The sequence below is a fragment of the Musca domestica genome, unplaced genomic scaffold, assembly GCF_030504385.1.
Source record: "Musca domestica strain aabys unplaced genomic scaffold, Musca_domestica.polishedcontigs.V.1.1 15, whole genome shotgun sequence".
Taxonomy (NCBI): Eukaryota; Metazoa; Arthropoda; class Insecta; order Diptera; family Muscidae; genus Musca; species Musca domestica.
In genome coordinates, this window is record NW_026712207.1 from 485,789 (window position 1) to 507,056 (window position 21,268).

The window sequence follows — 21,268 nt, forward strand, 5'->3', positions numbered from 1 at the left end:
TAGGCTGTAGTGTCCATTACGGACTTCAAATACAAAATTTGAAACAATTCCGGTAAATAATGTCGCTAAACTTGTCAAAATACCGAACATCGGGAGGTACCGTTATATGAGGGCTATACGAAAACGTAGACCTGTACAGGAAGGTTTCTGTCCTAGTCTGTAATATCCCTTACGAACTTCAAATGCGAAATTTGAAACAATTCCGGTAAATAATATCGCTAAAACCATCAAAATACCCAATATCGGAAGGTACAGTTATATGAGGACTATACCAAGACATAGACCTGCGCAGACAACTTTCCGTCTTAGGCTGTAGTATCCATTACGATTTTTTAATACCAAATTTTAAATAATTCCGTCGACTAATGTCGATAAATAAGGTCGCTGAAATCATCAAAATACCAAATATCGGGAGGTAACGTTATATGGGGGCTATCCGAAGACGTTGACCTGCACAGACAATTTTCTGTCTTAGGCTGTAGTATCCATTTCGAACTTCAAATACCAAATTTGAAACAATTCCGATGAATAATGTAGCTAAAATCAAGAAAGTATCGAATATCGGGAGGTACCGTTATATGGGGGCTATACGAAGACGTGCACCTGCACAGACAATATTCAGTCATAGGCTGCATTACGAACATTAAGTAACAATTTTGAAGGAATTATGATGAATATTGTCGCTAAAATCATCAAAATACCGAATATCGGGAGGTACCGTTGTATGGGGGTTATACGAAGACGTGGAACTACATGGCCCATTTCACTATCAAAAGTCTTGCAGACATATTACACACATGAGTAAATTTTTAGCAACTTATTTCATTTCCTTCGGAAGCTAAATTGATTTTCCCAGACGTATTGACGGACAGACGGACGGAAGAATATATATACTTTGTGGGATCTAAAATGTATATTTCGAGGTGTTACAAACGGAATGACAAACTTAATACTATGGTGGAGGGTATAAGAAATGTAAAAATGATGTCGTTTGACTTTGTTGCAGTCTTTTTTTATCTCACCCTGTAGGTCGAAAGGAAATGAGTGCGAAGAAAACACCCAATTTTTAGGGCGATTTCAAAATATTTTTTTTAATTTTAAATAAAAATCAAACATTGAGCTGATGTTTTTCCTTCGGCATACACAGCCTGTACTGGTTAGTTTATAATAGCAGCCTAAAAATCTAGTTTTTATTTTTGTTTTTTTTTTTGAAGAAAAATTTTATGAAATTTTTGAAATATTTGGAAACAATATTTTACATCACTTATTCCTAATTTAATGTCTTTATTTTCTCTTTATTTTTCTCCCTTCCAACAGTATGGTAGATCCTTCCGATATACGAATAATCTGAAAGATCGTATGTCAATAAAATCGAGTCATCTTACATGGAAGAAAGCGGATTACAATTCAACACTGGAAAAGGTAAGTCGTAGAATAAAAGTTTTTAAAAGACCCATCCAGGTATGAAAACAAGTAACCGAACGTTTAAAAAACATGTTCTGAATTAATTAGAACACATACCTAGAATAGGGACGAATACAGGTTGGCGGTCCGGGCCCCCTCCGCAATCTTCATTTTTCCGACTTGTTAGCCCTTTTTACAGTGCCAGTTGATCTTACAGTTCGCCCGACCGAACTTTTAATACCCTTCAACATTTAGAAGGAACTTGAACATGACGAATGATTCGATTTAACAACTTGAAATTTGGTATGAAATTTGGTATCCGAGTTGGAAAGTAAGTTTGATATATGAAGGCGATTTTGGAAATATGTACTGAGTGTGGGAACTGTACTAAATGGTACTAAATTTGAAACAGTTTTGTTAAGAGTAAACGGATAGGACTGGAATTCTGAAATTTGATATTTATGTTAGTAGAAATAATTGGTCCACATTCCCCAAAAAACAAGTAAGAAAGTATCGGTCGGTTTTGCCGAGAGATATATATCCTCAGCCAATGTTCGATTATTTAAAAATTTTTTGATTTCTGTTTTTTGAATTTTCAAATTCTTGACCTTGTATGGAGGGGGTTCCGAAGGAATGAGACAATATTGTCCATTTCGAATCGGACGTGAATAAATATGATATAAATATTATTATCGAAATATAAGAAAATCGAACATTTATATCCAATTTATGGGAGATCAAAAATTCCATTCTCATCTAAGGATTCTGGTTGAGAGACATATATTTAGATTTAGGGCAAGTTGTACAGAATCGCTGAGTTGATTCGCAAGTTATGACAGATATAAGAATTGAAAATTGTGATCCTTTGTGAGTGAGGTACCAGAAGGGTTTCGCAGATATATTGTTTGTATGTGTGTGAAATTTGAAGAGAGTTGGATGCTTATTTCGCTTTTAGTGCTAGTTTTGATTTTCAAAATCTTGAACCCTATGTGGGGCAGGTAGCAAATGAAATGGTCCATTCTCTACCATTTTTATATCAGATCTTGTGTTGATAGAAATATTGAGATGTACCAAGTCTGGAATGGAATCGGATGTTAATTTCGCTTTTTATGAGCTTCATGGATATTTAAAATTTTCAGCCTTTGTGGGGGAAGTACCAGAAGGAGTGAACCGATTTATTCCATCTTCACAACAGATCTGTTGTTAGTGGATATAATGGAATGTGTGAAGTATAAAGAGAATCTAATGCTTATTTCGGATTTTATAAACGTTTTGGTTTTTAAAACTTTGACCCTTTGTGGGGGAGGTACCAAAAGAAGTGGACCGATTTTACCCATCTCCGAAGGAAAGGAGGAAAGGAGGGTATATTAATTTTGTCATTACGTTTGTAACTAAAACTAAATATTCGCCGTAGACCCCATAAAGTATATATTCATAATCTGCATAAAATTCTAAGTCGATTTAACGATGTCCGTCTGTCGCTTGAAATCATGAGACAGCCCACATTATTTGACGTAGATCGTCAAAATTTAGCAGAAAAATTTGTATTGTGTCTAGGATGTTTGGTATTGAAAATGAGATATATCCGTCCACGTTTTGGTATAGTCCCCATATAACGGTACCTCCCGAAATTCGGTATTTTCGATGATTTTTGTCACATTTTTTCATGGATTTGTCTAAAAATTGGTATTTGTTGGTTATAATGGGTTCTGGCTGCGGTGGCGAAACATTGTATGTATAGGTCCACGTTTTTGGTATAGCTCTCATATAACGTTACCTCCAGATATTCGGTATTTTGATGATTTTTTGCTACATATTTTTTTTTTACGGATTTGTCTGAAAATTGGTATTTGTAGGTCATAATGTATGTATAGGTCCACGCTTTGGTATAGCTCCCATATAATGGTACCTTCCGATTTTTTTTTTAATGATTTTTGCCACATTTTCCCACGAATATGTCTAAAAATTGGTATTTGTGGGCCATAATGGGTTCTAATGTTTCCTTTATTCTAAGGCCGAACTTAATGTTTATACCCTACATCACAGAGTGGTAAGGGTATTATGTCTTTGTACATTTGTTTGTAACAGGCAAAAGGAAACGAGATAGACCCATAGTTACTTTTGAGAATCTCCATAGAATCACATTCTGAGTCGATTTATGCATGTCCGCCCGTCTGTCCATGTATTCTTGTGAACAAAATGCAGGTCGCATTTATTATCCGATTGAGATGAAATTTTGCAAACTACATTTGTTTGGCCCAAGGACGAACCCTATTGAAATTGGAGATAATCGGTCAAAATTTAGATATAGCTCCCTTATATAACTTCGTCCGATTTGCCTTTTATTGTGCACAAAACGTGTAATATCAGCCCGAATGGTATGGAATTTTGCAAATACAATCAAATTAGGCCTGAAAATAAGTGTGCCAAATTTGATCGAAATCGGTTCAGATATAGCTATAGCTCCCATATATATTGTTCCTCCGATTTGTTATTTTTATCCTCCGCAGCCGTAAAATGCACTCTGTAACAGCAATATTTGGGGAAATTTATCAAATACAGCTCAGAAATACATTTGCTAAATTTTATCGAGATCGGTTCAGATTTGGATATAGCTCCCATATATAACTTCGTCCGATTTACCTTTGATTGTGCACCAAACGTCAAATGTTTGTCCAAATGGGATGAAATCTGGCACTTACGACCGAATTGAGTCTAGAAGCTAGTATGTCAAATTTGGTGAAGATCGGTTCAGATATAGCTATAGCTCCCATATATACTGTTCATCCGATTTGTTGTATTTGTTACCCACAGCCATAATATGCACTCCGTGACAACAATATTCAGGGAAATATATCAAATACAGCTCAGAAATACATTTGCTAAATTTTATCGAGATCGGTTCCGATTTGGATATAGCTCCCATATATATCTTTATCTGATTTCAATTTAATTGTGCACCAAATGGGCAATACAAGTCCGAATTTAAAAGATTCAAATGCTTCGGCATATTTGGTCCTTTGAACTTTAAATTATAATTAAAATCATGGCGTGTATGATTGAATTCTCCTATAAAAACCGTTAATTGTTATGTGGATCTCTACTAAATTAACAAAGTGATGTAGGGTATCATAAAGTCGCCCCCTCCCCTTTAGGACTTCTTTTTACTGATTTTACTTGTTTTTTTGTTTTTTTTTGTTTTTTTTTTGTTTTTTTTTGGTTTTTTTTTTTTTTTTTGGTTTTTTGTGGTAAAAGTAGTTCTTCTTTAGTTCTTCCCAGAGAGAGAATTACTCCTTAGGAACAACATATTTATTTCCTGCAATATTTGCATATATTACCTTATTCCTATTTCCATCTTTGAAAAAACTATTGAATTACCCAATTTTTCTATCGCCATGAAATTACAAAGACTTTAAGACAATAATAATGCGCTCATGGCTAAACATCAAATCTGTTTGTCTTCTGTTATTCATTTCGAATGACAGTTTTAATGTTCTTCTTTCAGACATTAAAAAATCATTAGCAAACATTACACAAAGAGCAGTAATTTCTTCTGAGGAAATTGTACATTTGTCTTTATTTTTGTGTCGAATGAGAGAGAGCAATGTTTTTACTCCTTGGGAGTTGTTCTTTAAATGTGAAAGAAAATATTAAATATTAAAAGAGATTGCCAGGATAACGAAAAAATCTGAGCGAAAATTTACTTAGACTAATTAAATTGTGAAGTTAAATTAAAGCTTCTACTTCCATTCTCAAAAAAAAAAAAAAAAAAAAAAAAAAAAAAAAAAATAATCAAGGTCCTTTTTGGCATAAAATATTTTTTTTTGCCTTTGACTTGAACTTCGTATCTACCCTTTTTCACAACAACTTGTTGGAATATAATACATTCGTCCACTCTTTTATTATGAAATTAAAATTTTTTTACCTTACATTCAATTATTGCCATAAAACATGCATACGGGCATGCATGCATCCTTTTGTGATGACCCTTAGACATGGCAACAATCATGGCATCTTCCATTCTTCAATGACAGAATAGATGGAATTCTTGGCACCGTAGGATTATAATAAACAAAACAAAAAAAAACTATTGTCAGAAGCCATTGTCTGCTGGCCGTCGGTAGATGTGGAAGTTTGTCATGTTTTGCTGGCGTGTATAATACTCTTGAAATCATTTGTGAGAGAAAATGGAAAACTTCATTGTCACAAAAAAACCTGTTTAGTACCCTCATTATCCTGGTGTATAAAAAAGCAACAAAAATGAAAGTAAAAAATTAAATTATAGAATTTTATTCTTAAATAAAAAGTTCCTTGAAAAATCAGGAAAACTTTAAAAATGGAAAAAATGATTTTTTGCTATTGTTTGTTTTTGGTCAAATTTGAGATTTTTCTTATTATTTGATGACAAGCAGATCACATTTTGCACAAGGACCCTGTTTGAATGCCACAAGGAAACTTTTTTGGTTTATAAAACATACACACAAAGAAAAAAAATATTAACGAAATTTGACCAGTAAATAAAGTCTTAAAGTCGGGCGGGGCCGACTTTATGATACCCTACACCACTTTGCTAATTTAGTAGAGCTCCGCATAACAATTAAAAGTTTTTATGGGAGAATTCAATAATACACGCTATGATTATAATTTAAAGTTCAAAGGACCAAAGCCGATGCCGAAGTATTTGTATCTTTTAAATTCGAACTTCTATTGCCCATTTGTTGCACAATTAATGTGAAATCGGATAAAGATATATATGGGAGCTATATCCAAATCGGAACCGATCTCGATAAAATTTGGCAAAGATATTTAGATTTAGATAGAGCTGTATTTGATATATTTCCCTAAATTCGGAGTGCATAATACGGCTGTGGGTTACAAATACAACAAATCGGATGAACAATATATATGGGAGCTATAGCTATATCTGAACCGATCTTCACCAAATTTGACATACTAGCTTCTAGACTCAATTCGGTCGTAAGTGCCAAATTTCATCCCATTTGGGCAAATATTAGACGTTTGGTGCACAATAAAAAGTAAATCGGACGAAGTTATATATGGGATATATATCCAAAATCGAAACCGATCTCGATAAAATTTAGCAAATGTATTTCTGAGCTGTATTTGATATTTTTCCCTAAATATCGTTGTTATGGAGTGCATATTACGGTTGTGGATAACAAAAATAACAAATCGGATGAACAATATATATGGGAGCTATAGCTATATCTGAACCGATTTCGTTCAAATTTGGCACATTTATTTGCAGTCCTAATTTGGTTATATGTGCAAAATTTTTTATCTACGATACTTGAAGGATAAAACGTGCATTTTAAGCATAGTAGATCTCCCGTAACAAAATAGTTTATTTGAAGTAGATCATACCACCTATCAATATTTGGCTTTAGAGCAGTTATAGTTTGGTTTCAGAGGGAACTAGTTCTGAATCAATTTTCACTAAATTTAAAGAAGACATTTTTATCTTTTTTACCTAATAACAATGTTATATAGTGCATGATATCACTTCGAGAAGGATTAAATTAAAACAAGTAAACAAGCAGCTAAGTTCGGCCTGGCCCTCCACCATATTAAAGGATCTTGAAAATCAAAAAAAAAAAAAAAAAACTTAGAAGGAACTCCTCCTGTAGATTTTCAGACAATTCCATTGAAAAATGTGGCTAAAATCATCAAATTACCGAATATCAGGCGGTACCATTACATAGGGGATATACCATATGGTGGACCTATATAGACAATACACTTCCAGGGGGTGAAGTATTTAGAAGGAACTCCTGGTGTGCATTTTTAGACAATTACATAGTATCTCGTATCTGGTATCCAAAATCATTAAAATGCCGAATATCGGGAGGTACCGTTATTTGGACCTATGGACATAATTCTCTTAGAGGCGGTAAAGTACCCACAAACGACTCCTTGTGCAGACAATACCATTAAAAAATGTGGCTAAAATCATCAAAATACCGAATGTTGGGGTACCGTTATAAGGGGGCTATACGATATAGCCCATCTTCGAAATGGACCTGCCTGCATTCAAAAGTCTGATCTATCCAAAATTGCAGCTTCCTATCTTTTTTGACGTTTTGACTTTAACGTAATTACGATTTTACGCTGATCTAGAATATAAGAGAGAATATAAGAAGAGTAACAAACGGAATAATTATCTTAATATACCCTCCATACTATGTATAGTAGAGTTCCGCCAAATGGAAACGTACGTCCGAAATTCACTCCATTTGGGTCAATATTAGCCATTATTGGCACAATAAACCTGAAATCGGATTAAGGATATATATGGAAGCAATCTATATCCAAATTTTAGCCGGTCTCGATAAAATTTGGCAAAGGTATTTCTGAGCTCTATAAGATATCTGGTACCAAAAATATCATTGTAGTCGAATGCATATTACGAATGTGAGGGACTTAAAAATCAAATCGGATGAAACATATATATGGGAGCTAAGGCTATATCTGAATCGATTTTCACCAAATTTGATGAACTTTCTTCTTAACTGAATTCGGTCGGATTAACCCGAAATCGGTTGAATATATATTGGAGCTATATCCAAATCTGAACCGATCTTTTTGAGCTGTATTTGAATCTGATACCAAACATAATTCTTGTGGAGTGTATATTGCGAATGTGTGGTACTTAAACACCAAATCGAATGAAACATATAAATGGGAGCTATAGCTATATCTGAACCAATTTTCACCAACTTTTTTGTTCTTCCTTCTATAATGTATTCGGTCGGATGTGCCAAAATACCAAATTTGCAAATTGAAACAAATATTTCCTTGTTATATAATTTAAATAGAGTTTTATTTTATTTAAGGGGAGTTTTTATTTATTTTTTTAAGCCAAAAAAATCCTTTTCTTGGCTCGCTTGAGGGTTAAAATTTAAAGGGAGTCTTAAAGAAAAATTTTCTAAAAAGGTCCCAAGAGATCTCTTTTCTTGACTCGCTTGATGTTTAAAGGGTGTTTTTAACAACATTTACGAAAAAAAGGACCAAAAAGACCCCTTTTCTTGACTCGCTTGAGGGTTAATTTTTTGGACCAGAATCATATTCGTATTGTTATCTGTTACATTGCCAAAGACACCAGGGAATCTTAATCCGAAAATTTTCAAAAGTATTGAAGAAAGGGGAACTTGCCCCCTCTATTTACGATACTTTGCGATGTAAACTTTAAAAACGCCCACAACCGTGTCTTCTATTTTTGGCTCTATGGATATTTTCTGTAATTATTGAAAAACAATATTTTGGTAGCATAGTGTAATTATCTGAGTTTTATTTGTAATATCTGAAAAATTGTATTTTCTCTCACAGTCTAATGATGAACTTCCTTTACTAAATGTGCCCTTCACACTACTGCCCAAAAAAAAGTGACGTCTCTTGAAATTTGTATAGATTTCATTATGAATAGAAAGTCCATTTTAATTTTTCCAAAAATTTCCACACACAAAAAATAATCGTAACAACAATGGATACAATATCTCCACACAAAATGCCTTTGTTATAGGTTGACATTTATGGAGACATAAAATCGACACAGAATGCAAAAAATAACCTTTCGCAGAATAATGTTTTGGCAGGCATATTCCTACACACACATACACATTTATTGTTTTCAGCACAGCTCCTCAAGATATGCAATAAATTAAAATGAACTACTCCTGAAAATAGACTCGTTTTATGATTTGTGTACACACACACACTCGCACGCTCACACACAGAATTCGGGGAAGTAATATAAACAAATGTAACTATATTTGTGTGTGTGAGTGTGGATATGTTGGCTGCTCATGCATATATTTGAATTATTATCTCGCCGAAGAAGATCATCCCGAACAGAAATTAGAATTTTGGAACAGTTGAATCTGCCTAAATGTAAATTGTTGATAGAAATTGGAAAATTAAAAAAATATTCAAAATTGTCAAGGAGAGAAAATTAGTTCAAAGAATAGATTTCTCTATGTTTTCAATCGTTTTGGATAGTTTTGGATTTTTTAAACCTATTTTTTAGTAAATTGAATAAAAGTGGTTTGGAAAAAATATATTTTTTATAATTTTTTAATAAACGTGGATTTTTAGAAATTTTTTATAATACTGGGTTTCTTATAAATATTTTTAGTAGTTTTAGTGACCAGCAGTTTACGAAAGTAGAGCTACAAAATAGATGACACGTGTATTGGCGTTTTGAAAGTTTATATTGCCACGTTACCTAAATAGAGAGAGCAGGATCCCACATTTTTCGAAATTTTCGATTTAAGTTTCCATGGAATCTGTTCATTTTTGGTATATACTGTCTTCGGCAATATTACAAATAACAATAAGAAGATTATTTGTCATCAAAGTGGCATTTAAAAAAAATTGTTAAAAACTCCCTTACAAGGTGGATCTTTTAATTTTTTTTTTTCAACAATCAAGTATTTTTTTTTTAATACTTTTTATTAATCGTGGATTTTTTAAAAAATATTTTTTCAACAATCGGGATTTTTTTTATTTTTTAGGAGTTTTAATAATTCGTGCTCTTTTTTTAAATATTTTTTAACTTTTGAGATCACATATATTTAATAGTTTTTATTAATCGTTGATTAAATTTTTTTTCATAAATCGATTTTTTTAATTTAAATAGTTTTTATTAATCGTGGATTTTTTAAACATATTTTTTCAACAATTGAAATGTTTATATATATATTTTAGGAGTTGTAATTAATCGTTGATTTTTTTTTAAATATTTAATTGTTTTCATTAATCGTTGATTGAAATATTTTTTTCATCAATCGATTTTTTTAATTTAAATAGTTTTTATTAATCGCGGATTTTTTTTAAAAAAATGTTTTTTCAACAATTGAAATTTGTTTATATATATTTTAGGAGTTTTCATTATTTGTGGATTTTAAAAAAAAAATATATTTTTCGACTTTTGAGATCTATTCATTTTTTTATTAATTTTAATTTTTTTAATTGTTTAGAATGTGTTTTAATACCTTTTTCATCATCTCGATTTTTTTTTAATTTAAACAGTTTTTATTAATCGTGGATTTTTTTAAAAAAATATTTTTTCAACTATTTAAATTTTTTTATATATATTTTAGGAGTTTTTATTAATCGCGGATTTTTTTTTAAATATTTTTTCAACAATTGAAATTTGTTTATACATATTTTAGGCGTTTGCATTAATCGTAGATTTTTTTTAAAAAAATATTTTTCAACTTTTGAGATTTTTTAAAATATATTTAATTTTTTTTTTATTAATCGTGGATATTTTTGTTTAAATTGTTTAAAATGTGTTTTAATACCTTTTTCATCATCTCGTTTTTTTTTTAATTTAAATAGTTTTTATTAATCGTGGATATCTTAAAAATATTTTTTCAACAATTGAAATGTTTTTTTTATATATTTTAGGAGTTTTTATTAATCGTGGATTTTTTAAAAAAATATTTTTTTTTAACTTTTGAGATCTTTTTTTTTGAAATATATTTAATTGTTTTTATTAATCGTGGATTTTTTTAAAAAAATATTTTTTTTTAACTTTTGAGATCTTTTTTTTGAAATATATTTAATTGTTTTTATTAATATTTTTTTAAAAAAATATTTTTTTTTAACTTTTGAGATCTTTTTTTTGAAATATATTTAATTGTTTTTATTAATCGTGGATTTTTTTAAATCGAATTTTTTTAAATGTGTTTTAATAGCTTTTATTAATAGTAGATTTTTTTTAAAAAATAATTTTTCCAATAGAGAGAATTTTTTTACAATTTTTAAAGGTATTTATTAATGGTAGATTTAAAAAATATATATATTTTTTCTACGATCAATTTTTTTTAGTATTTTAATAGTCGAGACTTTTGATTTAAAAACCATAAAAAATAGTTTTTTTTAAATACTTTTCAACAATCGAGATTTTTAAAAATATATATATATATATTAAAAATAAAAATATATATTATATTTTTTTTTAATTTTTATTAATCGTAGATTTTAAGAAATAAATTTTTTCAACAATCGAGAATTTTTTTTTTATATTTTATTAGTTTTTATTAATTGTGGATTACTATGTTTTCAACAATACAGAGCTTTTTTAATATTTTAATAGTTTTTTAAAAAATATTTTTCAACAATCTAGAACTTTTCAAAAAATATATATTTATTATTTTTGTTAATCGTGGATTTTTTAAAAAAAAAAATATTTTTTCAATAATTTTCATTGATCGTGGATAGCTTAAAAATAATTTCGTGGGTCCTTAAGACAATATCATATTTTTTTCAATAATCCACAATTACTGTAAAGTGAATGGGCCCAGATTTTCTAAAAAATAATTTTTCCAATAAGAGAAAATTTTTTAAAATATTTAAAAGTTTTTATTAATCGTAGATTTTTAAAGAAAAAATATAATTTTTCAACGATCATTTTTTTTAGTATTTTAATAGTCGAGAATTTTGATTTAAAAGATGTAAAAAAATAGAATTTTGTATATAAAAATACTTTTGAAAAATCGAGATATAATTTTTTTTTTAGTTTTTATTAATCGTAGATTTTTAGAAATATTTTTTTTTCAACAATCGAAAATTCTTATTTCCTATTTTATTAGTTTTTATTAATTTTGAATTTTTTTAATATGTTTTCAACAATAGATATTATTTGAAGTTTTTTTTTTTAATTTTCAACAATTAAGATTTTTTTTAATATTTTTCAACAATCGAGAGCTTTTCAAAATATTTATTTATTATTTTTTACTAATCCTGGGTTTAAAATTTTTTTTTCAATAATTGTCATTGATCGTGGTTATCTTAAAAATAATTTCGTGGGTCCTTAAGTCAATATCAGATATATATATATATATATATATATATATATATATATATATATATATATATATATATATATATATATATATATATATATATATATATATATATATATATATATATATATATATATATATATATATATATATATATATATATTCAATAATCCACTATTACGTAAAGTGATTTTAAAAAAATAATTTTTCCAAAAATAGAGAATTTTTTTTACAATTTTTAAAAGTTTTTATAAATCGTAGATTTTTCAATAAAAAAATATTTTTTTCAACGATCAATTTTTTTATTATTTTAATTGTCGAGAAACTTGGTTTAAAAAATATAAAAAATAGAATTTTGTATATAAAAATACTTCTCAACAATCGAGATTTTTTTAAAAATAAATATTTTTTTAGTTTTTATTGTTCTAAATTTTTTGGAAATATATTTTTTCAACAATCGAAAATTTTATTTTATATTTTGTTTTAGTTTTTATTAATTTTGAATATTTTTTAATATGTTTTAATATATTGTTTAATATGTTTTCAACAATAGATATTATTTGAAGTTTTTTTTTTTTTTTTTGATTTTCAACAATCGAGATTTTTTTAATATTTTTCAACAATCGAGAGCTTTTCAAAATATTTATTTATTATTTTTTACTAATCATGGATTTAAAAAAAATATTTTTTCAATAATTGTCATTGATAGTGGATAGCTAAAAAATAATTTCGTGGGTCCTTAAGGCATTATCATTTTTTTTCAATAATCCACGATTGCTGTAAAGTAAATGGGCCCAGAGGCCATCTATTGTTGAGTAGATGGACCCAGAGGTCATCTACTGTTGAGTAGATGGGCCCAGAGGCCATCTACTGTTGAGTAGATGGGCCCAGAGGCCATCTACTGTTGAGTAGATGGGCCCAGAGGCCATCTACTGTTGAGTAGATGGGCCCAGAGGCCGTCTACTGTTGAGTAGATGGGCCCAGAGGCCGTCTACTGTAGAGTAGATGGGCCCGGAGGCCGTCTACTTTAGAGTAGATGGCCCCGATGTCCGTTTACTCTACAGTAGACTAGATGGGCCCAGAGGTCATCTACGTGGAGTAGATACGCCCAGAAGCCATCTACGTTGGAATGTGTGGGTCCAGAGGTCATCCAGAGTAGATAAGCCCAAATACCATCTAGAATAGATGGGCCCGGAGGCCATTTACTGTAGAATAGATGGGCCCAGTTGCCGCCTATAATTCTACAATTGCTGAATTTTTAAACATTGCGAATCTTTTTCAATTATTTTAAATTTTTAACAACATTTTTCATTATTTTCTATGATTATCGACTTTTTTAAATAATTTTCAAAATTTTCGGTAATTATAGATTTTTTTATGTGAAAGCAAAAATATGAGAATTTTAGACTCTCACCTCAAAAATTCCCTTACTACCCTACAGTCTTCTTGGGCACCTACTACCACCTACCCTTCTCCCATTCCAAAAAGCCAGATTCGCCTGTTAACAATAATTCAAAACTAAAACTTTAATTAAAGGAATTTCACATATTTGTTATTATTTGTTGGCTGGCAATGTCAGAACAGAGCAAAGCTCACAGACACACACACACACCCATTCACCCAGAAATACACATACCCAAAGGCACTAACTTACACAGCCACACAAGCACACCCTCATACACACATTTATTATCAGGTAAGCAATAAAAGTATCCGGAAAATTTTGTTATTGAAATTCCTGACATACTATATGAAATTTTATTATCTCTACATCTAACAAAAACAACAACAAGGACAGTAACAAAAAACTATAAGAATAATGAATAAAATTTTTGTTGTTGCCTTTGTTGTTGCTTCTTAAAGTGAACTTTTCTCTCTAATCCACAGAGACAGGCATGGTTTGTGTGACATGACTCAGGCTGGGTATTTCAATAAATTCAAAACACAACAAAAACAAATAATAATAATATTGAGTAACAAAGCATCGTAAAAAAAGTTTCGGGTTCCCAAAATTTTATGCGTTTCTGACCTTAAAGTTCTCCACTTTGTTAGAGAGTTTTGCGAATGAATATTTTATATTCATACATTCCCAGGCGCATAACTTTAACACATTTCGTTTTATTGACATTCGTGGTGAGATGACATGTTGCTGTGGAATTCTGTTCATTTTGAGAAAGATTTTTTGTTTGGCAATACGATGCAAGTTTTGCAAGGGGCCCCATTAATTTTAATTAGATTGGAAAGAAAATTACAAAGTTTTTGGGGTACATGATTGTAAACCTTCTAATAATTTCACTGTCCAAAAACCAATCATCGTGGATATTTTAAAGAAATTTTTTCAAGGACCAAATAAACGTGGATTTTTTAAAGAATATTTTTTCAAGCAACAAATAAACGTGGATTTTTTAAAGAATATTTTTTCAAGCAACAAATAAACGTGGATTTTTTAAAGAATATTTTTTCAAGCAACAAATAAACGTGGATTTTTTAAAGAATATTTTTTCAAGCAACAAATAAACGCGGATTTTTTAAAGAATATTTTTTCAAGCAACAAATAAACGTGGATTTTTTAAAGAATATTTTTTCAAGCAACAATAAACGTGGATTTTTTAAAGAATATTTTTCGAGCAACAAATAAACGTGGATTTTTAAAGAATATTTTTTCAAGCAACAAATAAACGTGGATTTTTTAAAGAATATTTTTTCAAGCAACAAATAAACGTGATTTTTTAAAGAATATTTTTTCAAGCAACAAATAAACGTGGATTTTTTAAAGAATATTTTTTCAAGCAACAAATAAACGTGGATTTTTTAAAAAATATTTTTTCAAAGATCAAATAAACGTGGATTTTTTAAAGAATATTTTTTCGAGGATCAAATAATCGTGGATTTTTTAAAGAATATTTTTTCAAGGACCAATAAACGAAAATTTTTTAAAGAATATTTTTTCAAGGATCAATTAAACGTGAATTTTTTGAAGAATATTTTTTCAAGGATCAAATAAACGTGGATTTTTTAAAGAATATTTTTTCGAGGATCAAATAAACGTGGATTTTTTAAAGAATATTTTTTCAAGGATCAAATAAACGTGGATTTTTAAAGAATATTTTTTCAAGGACCAAATAAACGTGGATTTTTTAAAGAATATTTTTTCAAGGACCAAATAAACGTGGATTTTTTAAAGAATATTTTTTCAAGGACCAAATAAACGTGGATTTTTTAAAGAATATTTTTTCAAGGACCAAATAAACGTGGATTTTTTAAAGAATATTTTTTCAAGGACCAAATAAACGTGGATTTTTTAAAGAATATTTTTTCATGGACTAATAAACGTGGTTTTTTTAAATAATATTTTTTCAAGGACCAATAGAACGTGGATTTTTTAAAGAATATTTTTTCAAGGACCAACAGAAACGTGGTTTTTTTAAATAATATTTTTTCAAGGACCAATAGAACGTGGATTTTTTAAAGAATAATTTTTTCAAAGACCAAATAAACGTGGATTTTTTAAAGAATATTTTTTCAAGGATCAATGAACGTGAATTTTTTAAAAAATATTTTTTCAAGGATTTTTTATTAAAAACTAAAAATTCGTTGTCGTCTGAAACTTTTATACAATTTTAAGACACTTATACATATCTATCTTGAATTCCAAATCATTTGTATTCAAATTAACATAAAATAATAAACAAAATGATACGAAGCACAAAGATTAAATTATTGTAAGATAAAAAAAATAAATAAATAAATACTTGGAATACTTAAAGCTGAAGGCGACATAGAAAAGTCATCGGAAATCCCTTAAAGACATTTTCAAAGAAAATATAATTTATCGGTGGACGGAGGGGTGGATAAATTCGTTCCACGAAATTGAATGATAAGAATGAAAGGAGGCCACCAGACGGGGAAAATTTCCTCAGAAAAATAAAAGACTCATGTCGGTGAAGGGTAAGCTTTGCAAATGACAATCCAACTGGGGAAACGAACGGCGAACAGCGCAATGGCAAAGATAACAACAACTCCAGCCAGCCAGTCAAGTATTCGCCATGGTATGGTGACGTCAAGGATGTTGGTGGTGTCTGCTTCAACTTTAAATTTTCAGATAAGACACACACAACCATTCATAGGCATCAATGGAGAAAAATAAATTTAAATATTTTTCAATGTTTGTGGCATTCAAAGACATTAATTTGCAATGTTGTTGTTGTTGTTAAAGCATAAATCAAACAATAAACAAGTGGAGGCATTCAAATTAGTGGAATCGGAACCAGGGGCCAGACATCCTCTTAGTCGAATTTTATTTATTGCCCTTGATATCTGTGTGTATTTAAATGATTATGCGAAAAGCAAATATTCTCTTGCAGCCGAATTAGCAATCAGGGACATGTTGTAAGGCCAAAAATTATACCTTCGAGGCAATAAATTAGCCTTGGGAAAATGTGGGAAAGTAATTACAAGAAAATAAGGCAATAACTGCAGAGAAAAAGGATCTTTTGCTAAAAAGGTGGCAGTATGGCCATAATTTGTCAAGGACAAGAGACATAAGATTATGACATTGTGGTCATATGGTTGAGGGCATAAAATCCATGTTTATTGTTCAGATAATCCTTAAAAAGCCTGCGTTAATTATTCAGAAGATCCTGGAACTTTTCTTTTTAAAATAGTACTTTTATTGGTCAGAGGTCCTTGAAATAAAAAATTAAAAATATTCTTTAAAAACCCACGTTTTTTTTAATCTTAAAAAATCCACGTTAATTTGATCCTTGAAAAAAGTAATCTTTAAAAAATCCACGTTTATTTGGTCCTTGAAAAAAGTAATCTTTAAAAAATCCACGTTTATTTGATCCTTGAAAAAAGTAATATTTAAGAAATCCACGTTTATTTGATCCTTGAAAAAAGTACGTCTATCTGATCCTTGAAAAAAGTAATCTTTAAAAAATCCACGTTTATTTGGTCCTTGAAAAAAGTAATCTTTAAAAAATCCACGTTTATTTGGTCCTTGAAAAAAGTGATCTTTAAAAAATCCACGTTCTATTAGTCTTTGAAAAATATTCTTTAAAAAATCCACATTCTATTGGTCCTTGAAAAAATATTTTTTATAAGATCCACATTCTATAGGTCCTTGAAAAAATATTTTTTTAAAAAATCCACGTTCTATTAGTCTTTGAAAAATATTCTTTAAAAAATCCACATTCTATTGGTCCTTGAAAAAATATTTTTTATAAGATCCACATTCTATAGGTCCTTGAAAAAATATTTTTTTAAAAAATCCACGTTCCATTGGTCCTTGAAAAAATATTTTTTTAAAAAAGCCAAGTCTATTGGTCCTTGAAAAAATATTTTTTTTAAAAAATCCACGTCTATTGGTCCTTGAAAAAAAATTTTTTTTTCAAAAAATCCACGTCTATTGGTCCTTGAAAAAATATTTTTTTTTAAAAATCCATGTCTATTGGTCCTTGAAAAAATATTTTTTTTTTTCAAAAAATCCACGTCTATTGGTCCTTAAAAAAATATTTTTTTTTAAAAAAAACATGTCTATTGGTCCTTGAAAAAATATTTTTTAAAAAATCCAAGTTCTATTGGTCCTTGAAAAAATATTCTTTAAAAAATCCACGTTCTATTGGTCCTTGAAAAAATATTTTTTAAAAAATCCAAGTTCTATTGGTCCTTGAAAAAATATTCTTTAAAAAATCCACGTTCTATTGGTCCTTGAAAAAATATTCATTAAAAAATCCACGTTTATCTGGTCCTTAAAAAAATATTTTTTAAAACCACGTCTATTGGTCCTTGAAAAAATATTTTTTAAAAAATCCACGTTCTATTGGTCCTTGAAAAAATATTTTTTAAAAAATCCACGTTCTATTGGTCCTTGAAAAAATATTTTTTTAAAAAATCCACGTTTATGTGGTCCTTGAAAAAAGTAATCTTTAAAAAATCCACGTTTATTTGGTCCTTGAAAAAAGTAATCTTTAAAAAATCCACGTTTATTTGGTCCTTGAAAAAATATTCTTTAAAAAATCCACGTTCTATTGGTCCTTGAAAAAATATTCTTTAAAAAATCCACGTTCTATTGGTCCTTGAAAAAATATTCTTTAAAAAATCCACGTTTATCTGGTCCTTAAAAAAATATTTTTTAAAAAATCAACGTTCTATTGGTCCTTGAAAAAATATTTTTTAAAAAATCCACGTTCTATTGGTCCTTGAAAAAAGTAATCTTTAAAAAATCCACGTTTATTTGGTCCTTGAAAAATATTTTTTAAAAAATCCACGTCTATTGGTGCTTGAAAAAATATTTTTTTTAAATCCACGTTCTATTGGTCCTTGAAAAAATATTTTTTAAAAAATCTTATTTTTTTGGACATTTAGTCCTTGAAAAAAATATTTTGTAAAAAATCCACATTCTATTGGTCCTTGAAAAAATATTTTTTAAAAAATCCACGTTTCTTTGGTCCTTGAAAAAATATTCTTTAAAAAATCCACGTTTATTTGGTCCTTAAAAAAATATATTTTTTTTAAAAATCCACGTCTATTGGTCCTTAAAAAATATTCTTTAAACAATCCACGTTCTATTGGTCCTTGAAAAAATATTCTATAAAAAATCCACGTCAATTGGTCCTTAAAAAAATATTTTTTTAAAAATTCAAGTTTATTGGTCCTTGAAAAAATATTTTGTTTTAAAAATCCAAGTCTATTGGTCCTTGAAAAAATATTTTTTAAAAAATCCACGTTCTATTGGTCCTTGAAAAAATATTTTTTAAAAAATCCACGTTCTATTGGTCCTTGAAAAATTATTTTTTAAAAAATCCACGTCATTGGTCCTTGAAAAATTATTTTTTAAAAAAATCCACGTCGATTGGTCCTTGAAAAAATATTGTTTAAAAAATCCACGTTTATTGGGTCCTTGGGAATTATAAAAGCTCCCTAATTCCATTGTTTTCCCCCCTTCCCTTTTCTCTTTGATTAATTAATCCTACCCTCGCACCCGTAACTCAAACATTTCATCCCAAATTATTATTAAAGTTTGTAATTAGTTTTTTTTGAACATGGCAACTTAATTAAACCAACAACAACACAAAAATGCCGGGAATTAGCCATATTCCACTTTGACACTTCGCCTTTGTCACTGTCATCAATGAAAGCAAATCAAACGCGAAGTTTTGTTTATGTTTTTTCCTTGGGCCATGTCCTGCCTGCTTCTAGGCAGGCTGCTGATAGGAAAAAGTTCAATGTTCAGCCATCCAATATGATGAAGTTTAATGCCTAGGAGGACCAATAACCTTTTTTCCTTCCCTCCCCAACGACCATAAAGTAAAGGAGCCGAAAAAAAATACAACTAAAATATGTTAAGAGCCATTACAATATGCCACTTTGACCCCCTCCCCCACCCTCCCTAACATTTCTTTTATCTGTCAAGGAATATTAACACATTCGCTCGTTGGAAAAAACTGGAACACCACGATGGTGGAAATAATGGATCTCGTCCATTATGTTACGGTGCTTTTAACCACAACCAACAACTGATGATGTTGTGGGTGGCCTACAACTGTCCGTCACTCCTTGCCTAGTAGTGATAAAAATCGCCACATTTTATGAATGACCAGCACGCTCCAAGAAAACTGCCTTCACAATCTCCATAAAATCTCCCGGCCACAAAGAAAACAAACTTTTTTGCGTTTTGGGTTCCTGGTTTGTCATTTCATATTTATAACGAATGTTATTTAAGACTTTTTCCCAATTTCCATCATCATCAGCATCATCATTATACTTATGTTCTTTTTCCTTCTGCTCTTCCTTGTCGTTGCAGGAAATTTCCCAAAATCACACGGCCGCTCTATCAACTGGAACCAATGCCATGGTGGTGTGCGTCGATAATGGCATTAATGGACGCACCAAAGTTTTCACCGAAAACGAAGCCAAGGAATCTCTGTTGAGCAAATATAAGACCAACGAGACCTGCATATAGTCCAAGGCCAGAGTGAGGCGACAAACTTCGGTACGTGTAAATTATGTATAAAAAGAGAAAGCATTTTTTAAATTTTAGAATAGAAGAAAATTCCTTTTCTATTTTTAAGTATGATTAAGTGTATATATAAAACGTTTTGTTATTTTAAATATTTAGTGAGAAGTTGGGAATTTTTTTTGTTTAATTTGGGAAAAATATTTAAATAAGAATTATTTAAATTTAAATTTAAACAATTTAATTAGTTGACATTTTATGAAATTTATCCAAACTTTTAATCATTCAGTGAAAAAAAAAATATTTAAGATCCTGAAATCCTGGGGAGAATTATGAAAATTAAAGGTTATGATCTTGGATTATTAAAAAAAAAATATCTCACATTGCGAAACACCCAAAATATTGATGAAATTAAATTCCAAAAATATGAATATATATCTGTTCCAAATTTCGTTACTTGGTCGACAGAAATTAAATAAGAATTATATCTTTTTAAGAAAATGACACATATAGCTAATTTTATATTTGATTTTTTCTTAAGAAATCCTTTAATAAAAAATTAAAAAATATTTAAAACAAAAAAACAATAATAATAAAAAATAAAAAAATAAATAAAAAACCTCGGCAATTTGTCTTTAAGTCTTTAAAAAATACTCTTGAAAAAATTCATTGCATTTGCGCAGTTGGTCAGCTTTTAAAAATTCAATTTTTTTTTCCTTGAAAATTATTTTTTTTTAAAAAATCAAATAAAAAAAAATTAAAAATGGTCAGCTTTTAAAAATTAAAAATTGTTTTTTTGTTTTTCTCTGAAAATTATTTTATTAAAAAATCAAATCAAAAATTTAAAAAGTCAATTTTTTTTGAAAATTATTTTTATTTAAAAATCAAATCAACAAAATTAAAAAAATTAAAAAATTCATTGCCATTTCTCAGTTGGTCAGCTTTTAAAAATTCATTTTTTTTGTTTTTCCTTGAAAATTATTTTTATTAAAAAATCAAATCAAAATATTAAAAATGGTCAGCTTTTAAAAATTAAAAATTGTTTTTTTTTTTTTTTTTTTTCTCTGAAAACTATTTT

At 29.0% G+C, this 21,268-nt stretch overlaps 1 protein-coding gene across 1 annotated transcript in view; it reads left to right on the forward strand.

The window, feature by feature from the left end:
• Positions 1–20,299, forward strand: part of LOC101898165 (neuropeptides capa receptor) — a 68,198-nt gene extending 47,899 nt beyond the window's left edge. Inside the window, exons 10-11 of the mRNA XM_059119442.1 lie at positions 1,318–1,422; positions 20,038–20,299. Of these exons, the coding sequence (XP_058975425.1) occupies positions 1,318–1,422; positions 20,038–20,196 (264 nt within the window). The 3' untranslated portion in view covers positions 20,197–20,299. The remainder of the gene's footprint in view (positions 1–1,317; positions 1,423–20,037) is intronic.
• Positions 20,300–21,268: the final 969 nt, after the last annotated feature.